The sequence below is a fragment of the Salmo salar genome, chromosome 22 (genome assembly GCF_965601325.2).
Source record: "Salmo salar chromosome 22, fSalSal1, whole genome shotgun sequence".
Lineage (NCBI taxonomy): Eukaryota > Metazoa > Chordata > Actinopteri > Salmoniformes > Salmonidae > Salmo > Salmo salar.
Genome location: NC_138312.1, coordinates 13,977,474 through 13,998,281, shown reverse-complemented (window position 1 = coordinate 13,998,281; position 20,808 = coordinate 13,977,474). Strand labels below are relative to the sequence as shown.

At 43.5% G+C, this 20,808-nt stretch overlaps 1 protein-coding gene across 3 annotated transcripts in view; it reads left to right on the top strand.

Annotated features, from left to right (window-relative positions):
• Nucleotides 1–20,808, top strand: part of LOC106582810 (kazrin) — a 168,342-nt gene that overhangs the window by 119,500 nt on the left and 28,034 nt on the right. For all 3 annotated transcript variants that reach the window (XR_001323388.3, XM_014166262.3, XM_014166261.3), the window contains exon 4: nucleotides 18,337–18,432. Coding sequence is in view for 2 of the 3 variants with exons in the window: in XM_014166262.3 (XP_014021737.1) it covers nucleotides 18,337–18,432 (96 nt within the window). In the remaining variant the exon portion in view is untranslated. The remainder of the gene's footprint in view (nucleotides 1–18,336; nucleotides 18,433–20,808) is intronic.

Here is a 20,808-nt window from a genome sequence, read left to right as displayed (position 1 = left end):
AATTGAAAACAATCAAATCAAACTTTATTTGTCACATTTGGCGAATAGAACAGGTGTGACCTTACTGTGAAATGCTTACCTACAAGCCGTTAACCAACGGTGCAGTTCAAGAAGAGTTAAGAAAATATTTACCAAATTAACTAAAGTAAAAAGTAACACAATAACATAACAATAACGAGGCTATATACAGGGGGTACCTGTACCAAGTCAGTGTCTGGGGGTACAGGTTAGTTGAGGTAATTTGTACATGTAGGTAGGGCTGAAGTGACTGCATAGATAATAAACAGTGAGTAGCAGCAGTGTACAAAACAAATGGGGGGGTCAATATAATAGTCCGGTGGCCATTTGATTAATTGCTCAGCAGTCTTATGGCTTGGGGGTAGAAGCTGTTGAGGAGCATTTTGGTCCTAGACTTGGCGCTCCGGTACCACTTGCTGTACGGTAGCAGAGAAAACAGTCTGACTTGGGTGACTGGAGTCTCTGACAATTTTATGGGCTTTCCTCTGACACTGCCTATTATATGGGTCCTGGATGGCAGGAAGCTTGGCCTCAGTGATGTACTGGGCTGTACGCACTACCCTCTGTAGCGCCTTACGGTCGGATGTAGAGCAGTTGCAATACCAAGCGATGATGCAACCGGTCAGGATGCTCTTGATGGTGCAGCTGTAGAACTTTTTGAGGATCTGGGGACCCATGCCAAATCTTTTCAGTTTCCTGAGGGGGAAAAGGTTTTGTCGTGCCCTCTTCACAACTGTCTTGGTGTGTTTGGACCATAATAGTTTGTTGGTGATGTGGACACCATAGATCTTGAAACTCTCGACCCGCTCTACTACAGCCCCGTTGATGTTAATGGGGGCCTGTTCGGCCCACCTTTTCCTGTAGTACACGATCAGCTCCTTTGTCTTGCTCACATTGAGGGAGAGGTTATTGTCCTGGCACCACACTGCCAGTTCTCTGACCTCCTCCCTATAGTCTGTCTTATTGTTGTCGGTGATCAGGCCTACCACTGTTGTGTTGTCAGCAAACTTAATGATGGGGCTGGAGTCGTGTTTGGTCACGCAGTCGTGGGTGAACAGGGAGTACAGGAGGGGACTAAGTACATACCCCTGAGGGGCCCCAGTTTTGAGGATCAGCGTGGCAGACGTATTGTTGCCTACCCTTACCACCTGGGGGCGGCACGCCAGGAAGTTCTGGATCCAGTTGCAGAGGGAGGTGTTTAGTCCCAGGGTCCTTAGCTTAGTGATGAGCTTTGTAGGTACTATGGTGTTGAACGCTGAGCTGTAGTCAATGAACAACATTCTCACATAGGTGTTCCCTTTGTCCAGGTGGGAAAGGGCAGTGTGGAGTGCGATTGAGATTGCGTAATCTGTGAATCTGTTGGGGCAGTATGCGAATTGGAGTGGGTCGAGGGTATCCGGGAGGATGTTGTTGATGTGAGCCATGACCAGCCTTTCAAAGCACTTCATGGCTACCCACGTGAGTGCCACGGTAATCACTTAGGCAGGTTACCTTCGCTTCCTTGGGCACAGGGACTATGGTGGTCTGCTTGAAACATGTAGATATTATAGACTCAGTCAGGGAGAGGTTGAATATGTCAGTGAAGACTACCGAGACCGTTATCACACAGTCATCCAGAACAGCTGGTGCTCTCGTGCATGCTTCAGGGTGGCTTGCCTCGAAGCGAGAATAGAAGGCATTTAGCTCGTCTGGTAGGCTCGCGTCACTGGGCAGCTTGCGTCTGGGTTTCCCTTTGTAGTCCATAATAGTTTTCAAGCCCTGCCACATCCAACAAGTGTCAGAGCCGGTGTAGTAGGATTCAGTCCTAATCCTGTATTGACGCTTTGCTTGTTTGATGGTTCGTCTGAGGGCATAACGGGATTTCTTATAAGTGTCCGGATTAGTGTCCCGCTCCACAGTATAGTATGTAATTATTACCCAGAAATTATTTTATATTGAGATAAAAACGTCTGCATTGGACCTTTAATTAATCCACACATATACTGCGTGTACAAAACATTGGGCACACCTGCTCTTTCCATGACATAGACTGACCAGGAGAATCCAGGTGAAAGCTATGATCCCTTATTGATTTCACTTGTTAAATCCACTTCAATCAGTGTAGATGAAGGGGAGGAGACAGGTTAAAGAAGGATTTTTTGTGCCTTGAGACAATTCAGACATGTGTATTGTAAATGTGTGCCATTCAGAGGGTGAATGGACAATATACAAATGTAAGTGCCTTCGAACGGGATATGGTAGTAGGTGCCAGGCGCACCGGTTTGATTGTGTCAAGAACTGCAAAGCTACTGGGTTTTTGACGCTCAACAGTTTCCCGTGAGTATCAAGAATGGTCCACCACCCAAAGAACATCCAGCCAACTTCACACAACTGTGGGAAGCATTGGAGTCAACATGGGCCAGCATCCATGTGGAACGCTTTCGACACCTTGTAGAGTCCATGCCCCAACGTATTGAGGCTGTTCTGAGGGCAAAAGGGGGTGCATCTCAGTATTAGGAAGGTGTACACTCAGTGTACATCTCTGCTGTTAAGGACATGTCACTTTTCCCAGAGAAGTGTATTTACATTCCTGTTTCGCATTGTGTTATTAGCTGTGGGACCTGTCTCTGCTCACGTTCTGGCTCACTAAGGGACAGGCGATTAAAATGTCAAGCTTCAGGTGACCTTTCTCTCTGGGTCCCCAGTTGGACTTCAGACCCATCCACAGTTCAGCTCTCTGTCTTTGCAGCCTCGTTCTGTCTTTCAGAGAGGAAAGTCTGTTTCCCATCAGAGCAAATCACCATTGTTTACCATATTGATAGAAGGAAAAATGCTTCTCAGTCTCAACCCACAAATGGATACAACTGTCATACTCCGTCAGCTGTTGACTGGCTCAGTTAACTAACCTCAGTGGACACTCTGGACTCTCCACATCAACAATACTTTATTAAATGAACTAGTCTGTGATTGACAGCGCATTATGATAATCTATCCCACCCATCATGGTGTTAAGACGGTTTATATCCATTATTGACATTAGAGGGTTTCCAGACAGTCCATTAGCTCAGCTAATTGGGAAGGTGGTGCTAGAATGGATGGCTCAGAGGCAAGCTCCAAGCTCCACACAGCCCTAGCCATCAGTGGGGTTTAATATGATTTCTGCCCCGGCCTCAGATTACACAGCAGTAAAGTCTGCCTGTACTCTGCACTATGTGTGTCTCTAAAACCTATTCCCCAGTTTAACAGCTCAGGTGCCTGTGATCTGCCTCAGCAGCCCAACACAGAGGCTCAGGTTATCAGTAAGGGATGAGGCCTGGATGGACGGGTCTCAGCTAACCTTAATATTTCAACCTGCCACAATCGCCTCATCATGTTGTCAAGGTTGATGGGTCAATTGTCATACTTCCTACAGTCGTGACGGATTCGTGTTGGATTCATAAAGCTGGACATTATGGTCAGTGGGTTCATCATATTTGCTGGGAATTAACGGGGTTTCTCATCTGAATACTTGAAGGACTCTATATAGGACCCTATGCATACAAAAAGAAACACCTGAACAAACAAGCTAGCACACAGGGACAAACAGCAAAGAAGTGAAGTGCCTGTGGATGAATCATTGAGGTATTTTTCAGTTGTATTCCATTCCTCAGAGCCTATGTGTGCCATGGCAACAGTTACAGTCATGATGGGTGGTGGTTGAACTGCCATTTAGCTATATTAACGAAACCCAATCAGCATCAGTGATTGCTTTTTAATGATACAGTAATCTAAGATACTAAAGATTACTAATCTTTAACAGAAATCTGTTCAAATTCCCACTATATTCTGCCTCCCCAGCTGTTCCAATCCAACCCCCAAATTAAAACGTTGATGAGACTGCTGACATAAGACTGACCAAAATTAAAGAGAAGCTTACTGTTTGTCCAGCTTCACACATTCACACTGGGGTTTTGTGAGGGGAAATGGGCAATCTACCCCAGAGCTCCATCCTCATCTGTCCTCATCAACTGACATCATTAGAGCGAGAGAGAGTTTTGTTTATTGTTTATTTCACTTACTTCAGCAATATAAACATACACTGAACAAAAATGTAAACGCAACATGGAACAATTTCTACGATTTTATAAGTAAATCAGTCAATTGAAATAAATAAATGAAGCCCTAATTTATGGATTTCACATGACTGGGAATACAGATATGCATATGTTAATCACAGATACCTTAAAAAAAGGTTGGGGCGTGGATCAGAAAAGCAGTCAGTATGTGGTGTGACCACCTTTTGCCTCATGCAGCACATAGAGTTGATCAGGCTGTTGATTGTGGCCTGTGGAATCTTGTCCCACTCCTCCTCAATGATGTGCGAAGTTGCTGGATATTGTCTGGAACTGGAACACGCTGTCGTACACGTCGATCCAGAGCATCGCAAACATGCTCAATGGGAGACATGTCTGGTGAGTATGCAGGCCATAGAATAACTGGGACATTTTCAGCTTCCAGGAATTGTGTACAGATCCCTGCGATATGGGTCTGTGCATTGTCATGTTGAAACATGAGTTGACAAGGCGGAACATAAGGCGCCGGATGAATGGGACGACAATGGGCCTCAGGATCTCGTGTATCTATGTGCATTCCAATTGCCATTTATAAAATGCAGTGGTGTTCGTTGTCCGCAGCTTATGTCTGCCCATACCATAACCCCACCGCCACAATGGGGCACTCTGTTCACAACGTTGACATCAGCAAACCGCTTGCCCACATGACACCATGAACACTGTCTTCCATCTGCCCACTACAGTTGAACCTGGGTTTCATCCGTGAAAAGCACACTTCTCCAGCGTGCCAGTGGCCATCGAAGGTGAGCATTTGCCCACTGAAGTCGGTCACGACGCCAAACTGCAGTCAGGTCAAGACCCTGGTGAGGACGACGAGCACGCAGATGAGCTTCCCTGAGACGATTTCTGACAGTTTGTGCAGAAATTCTTTGGTTGTGCAAACCCACAGTTTCATCAGCTGTCTGGGTGGCTGGTCTCAGACGATCCTGCAGATGAAGAAGCCAGATATGAAGGTCCTGGGCTGGCGTGGTTACATGTGGTCTGCAGTTGTGAGGCCATTTGGACAAACTGCCAAATTCTCTAAAACGACATTGTAGGCAGTTTATGGTAGAGTATTGTGCATTACATTCTTTGGCAACAGCTCTGGTGGACATTCCTGCAGTCAGCATGCCAATTGCACACTCCCTCAAAACTAGAGACATCTGTGGCATTGTGTTGTGTGACAAAACTGCACATGTTAGAGTGGCCTTTTATTGTCTCCAGCACAAGTTGCACCAGTGTAACGATTATGCTATTTAATCAGATTCTTGATATTCCACACCCGTGAGGCGGATGGATTATCTTGGCAAAGGAGAAATCCTCACTAACAGGGATGTAAACAAATGTGTGCAACATTTTTGGGAGAAATTAGCTTTTTGGGTGTTTGGAACATTTCTGGGATCTTTTATTTTAGCTCATGAAACATGGGACCAACAGTTTAAATGTTGCGTTTATATTTTATTTGAAATGAATTGAGAGAGAGGGCAAGAGAAAGCGAGAGAAAGAGAGATAGCGAGTGAGACAGGAAGAGAGAGAGAAAGATATAGCGAGAGAGATAAAGCGAGCAAGAGAGAGAGTGACAATGAGAGACCGAGTGAGAGAGAGAGATATAGCGAAAGATAGAGAGAGAGAGAGAAAGCGAGGGAGATTGAGAGAGAAAGTGAGAGCGAGAGAGAAAGATGGAGAGCGAGAGATAGAGCAAGAGAGAAAGAGAGCAAGAGATGAAGATAGAGTAAGAGAGATATAGCGAGAGAGAAAGATAGAGCAAGAGATGAAGATAGAGTAAGAGAGATATAGCGAGAGAGAAAGATAGATAGAGGGAGAGAACGAGAGATATAGCAAAAGAGAGAATGAGATAGCGAGATAAGATATAGCGAGAGAAAGAAAGATATCGAGAGAAATCGAGCGATAGAGAGATCCACCACAGCCTGCTGAGCTGCATCGTCATTTTCCTCAAGTGTTTTTCCCTCATAGGTACATTAAATAGTACCCGCATAGCACCAGTCTCAACGTCAACAGTGAAGAGGCGACTCCGGGATGCTGGCCTTCTAGAGTTCCTCTGTCCAGTGTCTGTGTCTTTTGCCCATCTTAATCTTTTGTTTTTATTGGCCAGTCTGAGATTTGGCTTTTCTTTGCAACTCTGCCTAGACGGCCAGCATCCCGGAGTCACCTCTTCACTGTTGACGTTGAGACTGGGGTTTTGCGGGTACTATTTAATCAAGCGGCCAGTTGAGGACTTGTGAGGCGTGTGTTTCTCAAACTAGACACTCTAATGTACTTCTCCTCTTGCTCAGTTGTGCACCGGGGCCTCCCACTCTACTTTCTATTCTGGTTAGGGCCAGTTTGTGTTGTTCTGTGAAGGAAGTAGTACACAGTGTTGTATGAGATCTTCAGTTTCTTGGCAATTTCTCGCATGGAATAGCCTTAATTTCTCAGAACAAGAATAGACTGACGGGTTTCAGAAGAAAGTTATTTTTTTCTAGCCATTTTGAGCCTGTAATCGAACCCACAAATGCTGAAGCTCCAGATACTGAACTAGTCTAAAGAAGGCCAGTTTTATTGCTTCTTTAATTAGCACAACAGTTTTCAGCTGTGCTAACATAAGTGCAAAAGGGTTTTCTAATGATCAATTAGCCTTTTAAAATGATGAACTTGAATTAGCTAACACAACGTGCCATTGGAACACAGGAGTGATGGTTGCTGATAATGGGTCTCTGTACGCCTATGTAGATATTCCATAAAACATTCTAGCTACAACAGTCATTTACAACATTAACAATGTCTACACCGTATTTTTGATCAGTTTGATGTTATTTTAATGGTAAAAAAATGTGCTTTTCTTTCAATAACAAGGACATTTCTAAGTGACCTCAAACTTTTGAACGGTAGTGTAGATGTATTGGATGGGTCCCTGATGGGGCATGTTTGGAGGAGGTTTCCTCAGGGCAGGCTGAGACTGAGACTGGAGCTGTCTTCACATCCACACACAGCACTTACAGCATCTAAGGCCAGTTGATCACAGCAGCCTTGAAGCAGCCTTTCAGACCTAATGCTCTCCGAATGCAGCCACTATAGATTTGCTGTGTGTGTCGCCTGCGATTATGAATACAGATTCATAAAGTCGATGTTTTCAGCTCCAGGCAGGCCAGAATGATCGAAGGCAGTAGCTTTTGATCTAGCATCCCTTTCAGTCAGTCCCGAAGGAGAACCCTGACTCACAGGTCAAGTGAAGAGTATACTTTACAGTAAGGCTCAGTATACATAATGTAACACTTTCTTTGGAAATCACAATATGAGGCTCTTAATCGGGATACTTTGAGTTGACACACAGATGACACTATAGGTGTTTAAAGGCTGTCCCTACAGCTTGACACTAAATGACCTCAGGCATGGAAGTCATCCCTTCCGATGGGGGAAGAGAGACGGACGTGTGAAAGTCTGTTTGTAAAGTCTTCTTTTTGTAAGGTTACCTCTGGTTTTACAGTCATCTCCCGGTAATTTTTAGAGCTCACAATTCTTGTTATCACAGCAGTCCCAATCACAGAGAAAATGGTTTCAATTCATCAAAGCCATCTGTAGCATAGGCTTGCTAATGATACCTGTAAATTGACCAAACTGCTGTGCTTATGGATCTCTGGGGGAAAAAGGGCTTCCTTTTCCTCTTGTCAGCATTCTGGGTGCTGGAATTTGGATGAGCTCCATGTGTCTCTGTGTCTGCCAGACAAAGTACCGCAGGAGGCTGTGAATGAGAGGCAGAGACTGGAGGGATTATTTTCAATATTTCAACACCTATTACCACCAATGCCCAAGTCTTTAACAACCTGGACCTGAAGCGGTATTTTCTGGTTCTGCTGTCAGTAACTTCTTCTAAAAGGTTCAAACCACAAAAGACCCAGAATTTTTGCAAATGTGTTCATTGATTTCGCCGTGACGTGACTGTGAAATTCTATTTAGATAGCAATTCAAATGTTCTTGCATTGTGCCTGGTCAATATCACCACGTGACAGAGAACAAATAAAATAATTAGAACACAGTGCTTGTTTTTATTGTATTCTTCAGGGAACCATAACCCTCAGATGTGGTACATTTTAGACCCTCTAGTTAGTTGTGATGAAATAAGGGCCAGTTAATTGCAAGTGACTCTACCAGTAGCTGGCACCCTGCAGTCTCATGATGACCTTCGTAATAACTGACCAATATGCAGAGCTAGCCCACCACTGGGACCAAGGTAATGGCTTGACAATTATGTAGCCAGTCATGCTATTGGAAAATATGTTTTAAGTGGTGTGTCCTTGACGTCATTGAAAATGAATAAGTAAACAGAGAACCGTGAAAACTATTCCCTATTTGAATATTCAGTTGAGTCTCTTCCTCAACCTAGTGAGACAAACATCCTGATTGGTCACTCCAGTGTGACCGATCAGGATGTGTGTGTGTGTGTGTGTGTGTGTGTGTGTGTGTGTGTGTGTGTGTGTGTGTGTGTGTGTGTGTGTGTGTGTGTGTGTGTGTGTGTGTGTCTTAGTCACCTGAATGGCGCTCTGTACATGTAACCAGGAGCATGTTACAGTAGAGCACTCAGCCACAGCACAGGGATATTTGTAGGGCGTGGTGATGTGATTCCATGGCAGCATCAGGTGATTGTGTTCTCTTTTTCCTTGGAGATGATTGATAATGGAGCGCAGGGAATGTCTGTGTAATAATGGGTTAGGTGAAGAGAGGCAGAGAGGAGCTGTCTGCAGTGCGCTGATAGTTGTCTCTTAATTCTGCCGGAAAAAATCTGCAGGATGATGCATAGCCTGCTGCCTATTTGTATCCTCTGTTCCTGACTAGCATTAAGAGTTGTGTTTTTAAACAGGTTTTTAGATGGGTGATCTCTGTTCTTCTCTCAGAGGTGGTTTAGCCTGCACGGCTCGCCACAGAGTCAAGTGTTCTGAGTGGAAAGGGACAGGATACGAGATCATTCATCCATGTCGGAGATCTATGAATGTCAGAAGAATTAGCGGTGACAGGAAGCACATGGATTGTTTAAAGAGAACCAGACACGGGGTGGAAACGGATGACCCAGGTGGCTCTGAGGGATTTAGGAGAGGTCACTTCGTGTTCACCGAGGAAGTGCCGAGGTTGAGGATCTCAGATTGTATAGAGCACATCTCTCTGTGTAACAGACAGCCTACTCTGTCCAGGCCCCAGAGGTTCCAGTGGAAGAGACACCACGTGGCACCATAGAGAGCCTAGCAGAGCTCTGAATGACACCCTACTGGTGAGCCTCTGCCCACTCTGCCTGAGGAGGTGCCTACCATCAGGCATCCTGTATGTTCTCAGGCAAATCTCATTATTAACTCATGGCTGTTTACTCTAGCTATGACTATGCATGACTGCATTTCCTGCTGGTTGTTAGGAAAGCTTTTTCATTACAAATGGCCTGTGATATGAAAGCGTTATTGGGGAACGAGCCTAATGAATAGTCATGCTTATTACAATGAATTATTTCATACATGACGTTAGTAATAGAGAGAGCCAGAGAAATAGTACATGACATGTATTTTTCCTTTGGTTGACAGGGCGGTCAATCGCCTGCTGCATGCACTCCTGTGATTCCTGACATCCTCGGGCAGTCATTTGGGTTAGTGGGAGCCCCACCACGGGTTTGTCTCATTATTTACCTAACCTTTGACCTCTCACGGCTATAGAGTTTGACCAGCTAACAGAGGAAGGCTATCCCTATGACCTATTCCCTGCATACCTGTACTTTCTAGCACAGATGACACACATACAGTGATGTACCACTGGAGTGACCGATCAGGATGTTTATCTCACTAGGTTGAGGAAGAGACTCAACTGAATATTCAAATAGGGAATAGTTTTCACGGTTCTCTGTTTACTTATTCCTTTCTATGTTTATTTACACCCAAAGACAGACAGCTCCTGCATAAAGCTTCTCTCTCTCTCTCTCTCTCTCTCTCTGTGAGTCAGGGCTTATTCAGATTGAAGAGAGTTGTAGCAGAGGCATTGCAACAAAATGTCAATTTACATTATATGTACATTAACTTTACTATTTACATGATCAACATAATGTCACGTGCCAAGAGAGGGTTTGGGGACTTGTGCGACGGACATTCTTGCTCTGTAGCTCAAATTTACCATAAATATCCCAGTAGCAACTAGACAGTAAGCATGCTTTTAACAAACTAGCTAGCTAGTTATTTAACGTAACATGTTGAGGCCGGCTCAGTTAAAGATGTTGCAAAGGGAGGGAATATTACTGAAAATGTTCTAAGTTTACCAGTAAAGTACCAGAATTTTGGTATATTAACAAGGATTTTATGTAATCTATCACAAAACATCTAGTGGCCCTTTTGGGTACTTCAGATTATCACAGGTGTCTGTAATTATCTCTGGCCTTCTGTGTGGCCGTATCACACGAAAAGTGTATGAAATAATTAAATAAGATGATTTTAAAATGTAAAAAATAATATGACAAAGCTGTAAAACACCCATGGACTTTTTCCACATTTTGTTATGTTACAGCCTGAATTTAAAATGGATTAAATTGAGATTTGTGTGTCACTGGCTTATGCACAATACCCCATAATGTCAAAGTAGAATTATGTTTTTATTATTTATTTTTTACAAATAAAAAATGAAAAGCTGAAATGTCCTGAGTAAGTAAGTATTCAACCCCTTTATTATGGCAAGCCTAAATAAGTTCAGGAGTAAAAATGGGCTTGACAAGTCACATAATAAGTTGCATGGACTCTGTGTGCAATAATAGTGAATTTCAAACACAGATTCAACCACACAGACCAGGCAGGATATCCAATGCCTAGCAAAAAAAAGGCACCTATTGGTAGACATTGAATATCCCTTTGAGCATAGTGAAGTTATTAATTACACTTTGGATGATGTTTCAATACACTCAGTCACTACAAAGATACAGGCGTCCTTCCTAACTCAGTTGCCGGAGAGGAAGGAAACCGCTGAGGAATTTCCCCATGAGGCCAATGGTGACTTTAAAGTAATTACAGAGATTAATGGCTGTGACAGGAGAAAACGGAGGATGGTTCAACAACGTTGTAGTTACTCCACAATACTAACCTAATTGACAGAGTGAAAAGAAGGAAGCTTGTACAGAATAAAAATATTCAAAAACATGCATCCTGTTTGCAACAAGGCACTAAAGTAATACTGCACAAAATGTGGCAACGCAAATAACTTTTTGTCCTTAATCCAAAGTTCTATGTTTGGGGCAAATCCAATAAAACACATTACTGAGTACCACTCTCCATATTTTCAAGCATAGTGATGACTGCATCATGTAATGGGTATGCTTGTAATCGTTAAGGACTGGGGAGTTTTTCAGGATAAAAAAGAAAAGTATTGGAACTAAGCACAGGCAAAATCCTAGAGGAAAACCTGGTTCAGTCTGCCTTCTCCAAACACTGGGAGATGAATTCACCAAATCTACACTGGGGTTGCTTACCAAGAAGTCAGTGAAATGTACCTGAGTGACCAAGTTACAGTTTTGATTTAAATCTGCCTGAAAATCTATGTCAAGACTTAAAAATGGTTGTCTAACAATGATCAACAACCAATTTGACGGAGCTTGAAGAATTTTGAGAAGAATAATGGGCAAATATTGTACAATTTACTTGTGCAAAGCTCTTAGAGACTTACCCAGAAAGACTCTAAGAGCTGTAACCGCTACCAAAGGGGGTTCTAACATGTATTGACTCGGGGGTGTGAATACTTATGTCAATGAGATATTTCTGTATTTCATTTTCAATAAATTTGCTAAGAAATTCTAAAAACATGTTTTCACTTTCTCATTATAAGGTATGAAACGTATATGGTTGAGAAAAAAATCTATTTAATCCATTTTGAATTCAGTCTGTAACACAACAAAATGAAGAATAAGTCAAGTGGTATGAATAAACCATCACTTTTGTCCGTTTGTGCACACAGAAAATGTCTACGCCCCTTCGTCTTTGATTGGTCAACAGTAGGGATTCTTCAATAAAGTGTATGTTGTCATTCAACAAGAGACTAATCGTTTTCAGGAGAGAATTTTTTTTTTTATTTAAAATTGTGTGACTAAGATCTCCTCTGCAAAAACATCAGATATCTTGAGATATCTTACTCAGATTAATTCCTACTATTTTGAGGAAGTGTATACCATCTACGGCAAATCAAGGTGGACAAACAGTACTATTGGCATTTTTTTCGAGTTTTTCAAGCAAAGGTCTTTTAAGGGAGTATGCCTTGAGAAACAAATGTGTGCGCACTAATGGATGAAGCAACATCAACAGAAGAACTGTTCGTCAGGAGCTTCATGAAATGGGTTTCCATGTCCGAGCAGCCGCACACAAGCCTAAGATCACCATGCGCAATGCCAAGCTTCGGCTGGAGTGGTGTAAAGCTCGCCACCATTGGTCTCTGGAGCAGTGGAAACACGTTCTTTGGAGTGATGAATCACGCTTCACCATCTGGCAGTCCGACGGACGAATCTGGGTTTGACGGATGCCAGGAGAACGCTACCTGCCCTAATGCCTAGTGTAAACCATAAAGTTTGGTGGATGAATAATAGTCTGGGGCTGTTTTTCATGGTTTGGGCTAGGTCCCCATGTTCCAGTGAAGGCAAATGTTAACACTACAGCACACAATGACATTCTAAACGATTCTGTGTGGCAACTTTGTGGCAACAGTTTGGGGAAGACCCTTTTCTGTTTCAACATGACAATGCCCCGGTGCGTAAAGCGAGGTCATGTGGAAAGCCTTCCCAGAAGAGTGGAGGCTGTTATAGCAGCAAAGGGGGGACCAACTCCATATTAATGCCCATGATTTTGGAATGAGATGTTCGACAAGCAGGTGACCACACACTTTTGGTCATGTAGTGTATATGCACAAACTGTTCCGAATATTTTTGGATGGGAAGCATGCCGAGTTCAGCTAGGCGCCAGCAGAACCAGAGCGTGCTGAAGGCTTTAGTCTCAGTGCCGACCCCTCTCTTCATTATCCCCCGCTAAGGAACGCAGCCACCCAACCGGCCAGCATGGAGCCTGTGGCTATGTTGCCTGCTTCCCTGCCTGTTACCCAATCTCCATATTAAAGACCCAGGGAAAGGTCAGCAGGCAGGGAAGTGAAGGGGAAGAACAACACCACAACAACATCCCGGAGAGAAAGAGATGGGTGGGGAAGGAAGGGGAAGTCGATGAACTGGAAAAATACCATAAGGCCACAGAAGTAAAACTGCCCAAACCTGCAGACTAGGAGAAGAGTGTGTGAATGACTACAGGTTTTTTTTCTGGATCAAAAAATAGTTTTGGTGGTCAGCCGGTCTCATGGTAACTAACTGTTAATTAACATAAACATGTTCAGCATCTCCATGCCACTGATGCGCACCTTTGGAACATCTACATTTAAAAAAATTCTAAGTCTATTATTTATTTTAGGCAGGTCTAAAGAAACATACAGTCTGCCTATGCTCTATGCCATAAACTGTAGACTTGTTCATTTAGCAGACAAGATATGCTTATAAGTCCTGTGACATTATTTTATATTATGTGATTTTAAAGTAAGAAGAATATAATTGAACTTAGCTGAATAAAATAGAAAGGATATTTTTCCCATTCTGGAGAGTTTGAAGTGGCTATGTTGAGCATAAAGGCGAGTTATTTGGCAACTTTAGTTGTGAATGATACAAACCTTAGAATGTCTTAGAAATCCAAACGTATATGGGCTGCATGATGCGACTATAGGCTATTGATGATTTGAAAAGGCCGCTAAAAAAGCTTGCTCTCTGTTCCTCGCCTCTGGAAGCTGTTGCCGTAGTGATAACCAAAAGATACGCTGTTCTCTCATCAAGTGATCATAATTTCACCCATCCGACTATTCTCAATTTAAACTCGTCTTTACTAATATGTCAAATGAGTTTCTATTTAGAATGGTCCATTACGAAATGGGCAGGAACAGGTGCAGGAACAGGAACAGGTGCAGGAACAGGTGCAGGTGCAGGAACAGGTGCAGGTGCAGGAACAGGTGCAGGAACAGGAACAGGTGCAGGAACAGGTGCAGGAACAGGAACAGGTGCAGGAACAGGAACAGGTGCAGGAACAGGGGCAGGAGAAAAAAAGACATCCATTTGCACTGAAATAAGGAATAGAGGCCACTTTCCCATGGGTTTGTCAGGTTGGCTACTCCAGTTATTTAATGAAACTGTTGACATCCCCTCTGTCTGTGTGCTCGAGAAATGAATGAAGGAGAGAGGGGAGGAGATAGAAACGCACAGTGGTGAGATATACCGCAGCAGCCCTAGGTGGTGGGTGTGGCAGGGGGCGCGGTCGACCTGTAATTATTATTATTATTATTATTAATGGCAGAAAATAACCTGGGTTGTGTCCAGTTGGAGAAGAGGTACAGCACTGCAGATGGTTAAAGGAGCCAATGGAAAAAGAGATGTTTAAAACTCTGTACCCTGAAGGTCAGGCCTATAGCTACTAGACTGGCCAATGTGATGATATTGTAGTATTATACTGCATATTAACACATGTCATTTCATTAGTGAGGAGGTTTTGGTCACCCTCACAAAGTTAGAACACTGAATAATAGGGTCTCTATGGCTTTGGTAGCTCTTCGTAATAGTTGAGATATGAACTTTGTTTAGTCCCACCCTATCTTTTCATTGTTGTACACCAGCTATAGCTCCAGTATGTTACCAGCCTGGGAATGGTTTATCTCGGAACACAAACACGTTTATTCTTTAACGAGAAGAAACACAGATCAATACCAGGGTCCTAAAGCCATCTTCTGAAGAAATGATTTCACTTTCTGTGGTTTGGGTCCTGCTCTAGAAAATGACTCGATGGCACAATAGGGATATTGCTGCCTCCTCTCCTGTGAAAATGTTTTTCTTTTATATCCCCTCATAGCAGAAGGAGTGAGAGGAGGAGGTGGTGGTGAAGGAAGAGGAGGAAGGAGTGGGGGAGGAGAACGTGGAGGAAGAGAGGAGGAAGGGAGAGGATGGTATAATTAAGCAATAAGCCCCGAGGAGGTGTGGTAAATGGCCAGCATACCGCGGCTAAGGGCTACGGTGTACGCTGAGTGTCTGGATACAGCCCTTAGATGTGGTATATTGGCCATATACCACAAACCGCCAAGGTATCATATTGCTATTATAAACTGATTACCAATGTAATTAGAACAGTAAAAAGTCATTTTCTGTCATACCCGTTGAATATTGTCTGATATACCACAGCTTTCAGCCAATCAACATCCAGGACCCAAACTACCCAGCTTATAATGAGAGTTATCTGGTGCTGTCCTCTGTTCATTTTTGGAGGTGGAAATGACATGAGTTAATGAAAACCAAACGATCAGTAGAGAGTGGGAGAGAAGCAGAGTAGAGTAGTGCAGAGGGCAGCAGATGAGGCTTTACCAGTAGAGCTCATCACACACAGCAGAGTTCTATTAGACCCAGTAGTCCTTTCCTGCAGTAAAATGACCAAATCGCCCTCTAGTGGTCTCACGAGTGGAATTGTATTAATATTTTTTATTATTTAATAATTAATAATAAAAAAATAAAAATTAACACAGAAAATCTGGTGTTTCTATGTCAAACAATTATGTTATATTCCAGTCTTCTGTGATGTATATCAAGTGTAATATTGGGATGCAAACTCAAAATTGAATACATTTGAACTCTATATCTGAAATGGTACAGGTGTCTTCTTTTTTTAAGCCCATAACCATGTGTGTGAGGTGTATACTTTTGTTTCAAAGTAGATTTGTTTAAGACTACCTAAACTCAGCAAAAAAAGAAACGTACCTTTTTCAGGACCCTGTCTTTCAAAGATAATTCATAAAAATCCAGATAACTTAACAGATCTTCATTGTAAAGGGTTTAAACACGGTTTCCCATGCTTGTTCAATGAACCATAAACAATTAATGAACATGCACCTGTGGAACGGTCGTTAAGACACTAACAGCTTACAGACGGTAGTCAATTAAGGTCACAGTTATGAAAACTTAAGATATTAAAGAGGCCTTCCTAGTGACTCTGAAAAACACCAAAAGAAAGATGCCCAGGGTCCCTGCTCATCTGCGTGAATGTGCCTTAGGCATGCTGCAAGGAGGCATGAGGACTGCAGATGTGGCAAGGGCAATAAATTGCAATGTCCGTACACCTAAGACAGCACTTCAGAGAGACAGGACAGACAGCTGACCGTCCTCGCAGTGGCAGACCACGTGTAACAGCACCTGCACAGGATCGATACATCCGAACATCACACCTGCGGGACAGGTACAGGATGGCAACAACAACTGCCCGAGTTACACCAGGAACGCACAATCCCTCCATCAGTGTTCAGACTGTCCGCAATAGGCTGACAGAGGCTGGACTGAGGGATTGTAGGTCCTCACCAGACATTACTGGCACAAACCCACCATCGCTGGACCAGAAAGGACTGGCAAAAAGTGCTCTTTACTGATGAGTCATGGTTTTGTCTCACCAGGGGTGATGGTCGGATTTGCCTTTATCGTTGAAGGAATGAGCGTTACACCGAGGCCTGTACTCTGGAGCGGGATCGATTTTGGAGGTGGAGGTTCCGTCATGGTCTGGGGTGGTGTGTCACAGCATCATCGGACTGAGCTTGTTGTCATTGCAGGCAATCTCAATGCTGTGTGTTACAGGAGAGACATCCTCCTCCCTCATGTGGTACCCTTCCTGCAGGCTCATCTTGACATGACCCTCCAGCATGACAATGCCACCAGCCATACTGCTCGTTCTGTGCATGATTTCCTGCAAGACAGGAATGTCAGTGTTCTGCCATGGCCAGCGAAGAGCCCGGATCTTAATCCCATTGAGTACGTCTGGGACCTGTTGGATTGGAGGGTGGGGGCTAGGGCCATTCCCCCCAGAAATGTCTGGGAACTTGCAGGTGCCTTGGTGGAAGAGTGGGGTAACATCTCACATCAAGAACTGGCAAATCTGGTGCAGTCCATGAGGAGGAGATGCACTGCAGTACTTAATGCAGCTGGTGGCCACACCAGATACTGACTGTTACTTTTGATTTTGACCCCGCCTTTTGTTCCGGGACACATTATTCAATTTCTGTTAGTCACATGTCTGTGGAACTTGTTCAGTTTATGTCTCAGTTGTTGAATCCTGTTATGTTCATACAAATATTTACACATGCTAAGTTTGCTGAAAATAAACACAGTTGACAGTGAGAGGACATTTCTTTTTGTTGCCGAGTTTATAAACACTCTGAGTGACCCTGATTCAGCCCACTGCAGTAAAAGGTTTAACCACTGTACTAGACGCAAAACGTATTGGTAGAGCGAGAGAGCGAGAGAGAGAGAGAGCATGAGAGAGAGTGAGTGGATTGAAACAGGGGACAGTCTGTATGAAAAAGAGTTATTTTTCCCAAAATTGTGAAACGAGCATAAATCGATTAGCCGTATTGTTAATTAGAATATTACCTGTCAAACTTAACTGCATCTATAAAGGCTCTGCCAATTCCAAAGTTGTTGGTTTTTGAAAGCCTCTCAGCTGTGTGTGTAGGAGTGACGTCACACGTTTAATGCAAACAGTGACTCTCTCTCTTTTCTCACTCTTTCTGCTCTCTCTTTTCTCTCTCTTTTCTCACTCTTTATTCTTTCTCTTTTCTCTCTCTTTTCTCACTCTTTATTCTTTCTCTTTTCTCTCTCTTTTCTCACTCTTTCTGCTCTCTCTTTTCTCTCTCTTTTCTCACTCTTTATTCTTTCTCTTTTCTCTCTCTTTTCTCACTCTTTATTCTTTCTCTTTTCTCTCTCTTTTCTCACTCTTTATTCTTTCTCTTTTCTCTCTCTTTTCTCACTCTTTCTGCTCTCTCTTTTCTCTTTCTTTTCTCACTCTTTATTCTTTCTCTTTTCTCTCTCTTTTCTCAATCTTTATTCTTTCTCTTTTCTCTCTCTTTTCTCACTCTTTCTGCTCTCTCTTTTCTCTCTCTTTTCTCACTCTTTATTCTTTCTCTTTTCTCTCTCTTTTCTCACTCTTTGGCGCACGCCAGACGACACACACACACACACAGTACACATATTTATTACCTGTATGCGTCATGTTAGTTACCCCTGGCTGTGTAAACCTAAATAGTAACTGTCCTTCTTCCTTAGAAAGACATCTTCCTGAAACTATTCGTCGTCAGCATAACACTGTTGCTAGTCTCTTTTGTTGGTCTGATGTCATGTGTTCTACTGTGTTGTCTCTGACAGATCACAGGCAGAAGTCGGTGGTGAGCGACATCTGTTACCAGACAGAGATCTCCAGCCTCATGGACTTTGGCACCCCAGACTCCTCGCTCGACAAAGGTAGGGTGTTGCCTTGGAAATACAGGGTGTTGCCTTGGTGATGGAAGGAAGTGTGTGCTTGGTGATTGGTCCCGGGAGTTAGGACTGAGACACAGACCTGTCAGCATGTCAGCTGGGTGCATACAGACCGGAGCAGAGGCCTGTAATGTGGAAGAGTCTGGCTGTCTGCCTGTGTCTGTCTGTCTGTCTCTCTGGGAGAACAATCTGATAATATGTCTGACCGGACCCAGGGCCTTAAAGGACTTACAGCAGACTGTGTTATATACTATAGGCAAGTATACAGCACACAGGGTTAATCATCTGCTTGGTATTGTACTGTATACACCCAATTCTGTGCTTGGACACAATACTGTATGAGTTACAGAGAAACATTGATAGGAGAGCTGAATGGGGAGAAAGGGGCAGATGTAACCTCTTCACATGGTATTGCTGAATAGAGAAAGTACTATTGATGATCCTCATTGTTGTATTGTGCCGATGCCTATTTGTGCCCTAATCACTGCCTTCAGTTTGAGTTAAATGGCATCTAATTTTCCCTCCAAAGATGTCTCTGAATAAAGGCTCTCTGTCTTTGTTGTGATCTGTAATGATATTGGCCACTAAGGAAGAACATTATAAAGAGTATTGATCACCTGAAGCTTGTTGATGAATCTATAAGTCTCGAGGGCATTTCATTTTCTCCTGCTTAATCACTCCCATTATTCTTTACCACGTTGCCAGAAAGCCACGAGTGTTCCCCGGAATTGTAATTTTCATCTTTTCATCAAATACAGCCCCTTGAAGCAGCAGAAGTGCACTCTCAGGCCATTAAATTAGCCTCATGACATTTCCATCAGCCCTGGACAGAGGTAGTATCTGTCTGAGTCACTCCTCCCCTTCTCCATCCCTCCTTCATCCCTCTCTCCTTCCCTCCCTTCTTCCCCTCCCAGCTAACATCTTAATGCCTGTCTTTCTCAGCTCTCCATCAGCATTCTTCTGTGCTGATAATGCAGAGTGACAGATCAACTGGTGCAGCTGGAGAACAGGAGGAGCGGAGAGCGAGAGAGAGAGAGAGAGGGAGAGAGGGAGAGAGAGGGGGGAGCGAGAAAAAGAGAGAGCATGAGTTATTACACAGATAAATTGACTTTTGCTAGCTTATGTAATTATGCTCGGATCGATGACACAGAGATTCAGTGAGTTTAGCCCTGAAATCAAGGATAGCCACATGAGTAGTGAAAAGACTGAGGATGAGGGACTGAGAGGATGAAGACAAAAGAGCAGTAACATGAGAGGGGCAACCATGAGTAAAGATATCAGTAAAATGATTCCAGCTGCACTGAAACCAAGGCTGAAACAATGGGCTGTATCTCAGAAACTCGGGTCACACTCACAGCCCTAAATGGGTGTCGAACGAATAAGAATGAATAAGAATGACTAACACATGAATGACACATGACTGCGATTCTTGAGCAGTCAGTCAGGCACTCAGTCCGTGATTGACAGATCCATTTGCCTCAGTTGACAAGCGTCTGGCTTGATGGTATACTTGTCCTCATTCCTACAACACCGAGGTGACACACTCTCTCTCTCTCCCACTCATACGTGTATTCTATATTTGAGACACATAGTTATTTGGTATTACTACTACAGGCTCGGCAGGGGAAAATAGCCCTATATTCGCCAAGCTAATTAAATTCTGTGATAGAATCAAAAGACATTTCAAAACCGTTTTGAGGATGAAGAAAGTTGCTTGTTTACTGTGTTAGCGTCAGTCCAACACTTTCAGTTTATACAAACAGCACATTTACCCTGATTTGATCTCTCGGAAGCCTGAAACATAAACAATTATTTTCCATTCAAACGTTGTTTTTCCCGGTTATGATAAGACAACACATCACTACTAAGCTAAGTTATTTCAGTCATTTAAATAGCCTGTTGGAAGTCTTACAGATTTCCTACCCCGCCTAGTGTCCACTTCTTCCAACCAAGACTGGTCTTATCTCTGCTCCTCTAGTGCTTGGCTGCACCCGCTACCTCCTGTCCCTATTCCTGTCCCTATTCCTGTCCCTGGGCCTCAGGCTAAAACTCGATTAGCTCTGTGATTGTGTCCACACTCATCCAGCCCTGATCCAACCCTGCATCTGACGGCCAGTCCCTTGAGCCCTGGGACTGGGAGAAAACCCCAGCACTTCCTGGGTTGAAGTCTCACACTAACAACCCCAGTGCTGTAGCTGGAATTGTTTTGGTTTACCTTCATTTATGACCCCGGAAAACATTGCAGGCCTCGTCATGCTGCAGGCTATAGAGTAACAAAGTCCAAACATTTTTGCGTGGCCAGGATAGTTCACATGATCAGGGAAAAACTCCTGTCCCTAGTTTCTTCAGTACTGTGTATTG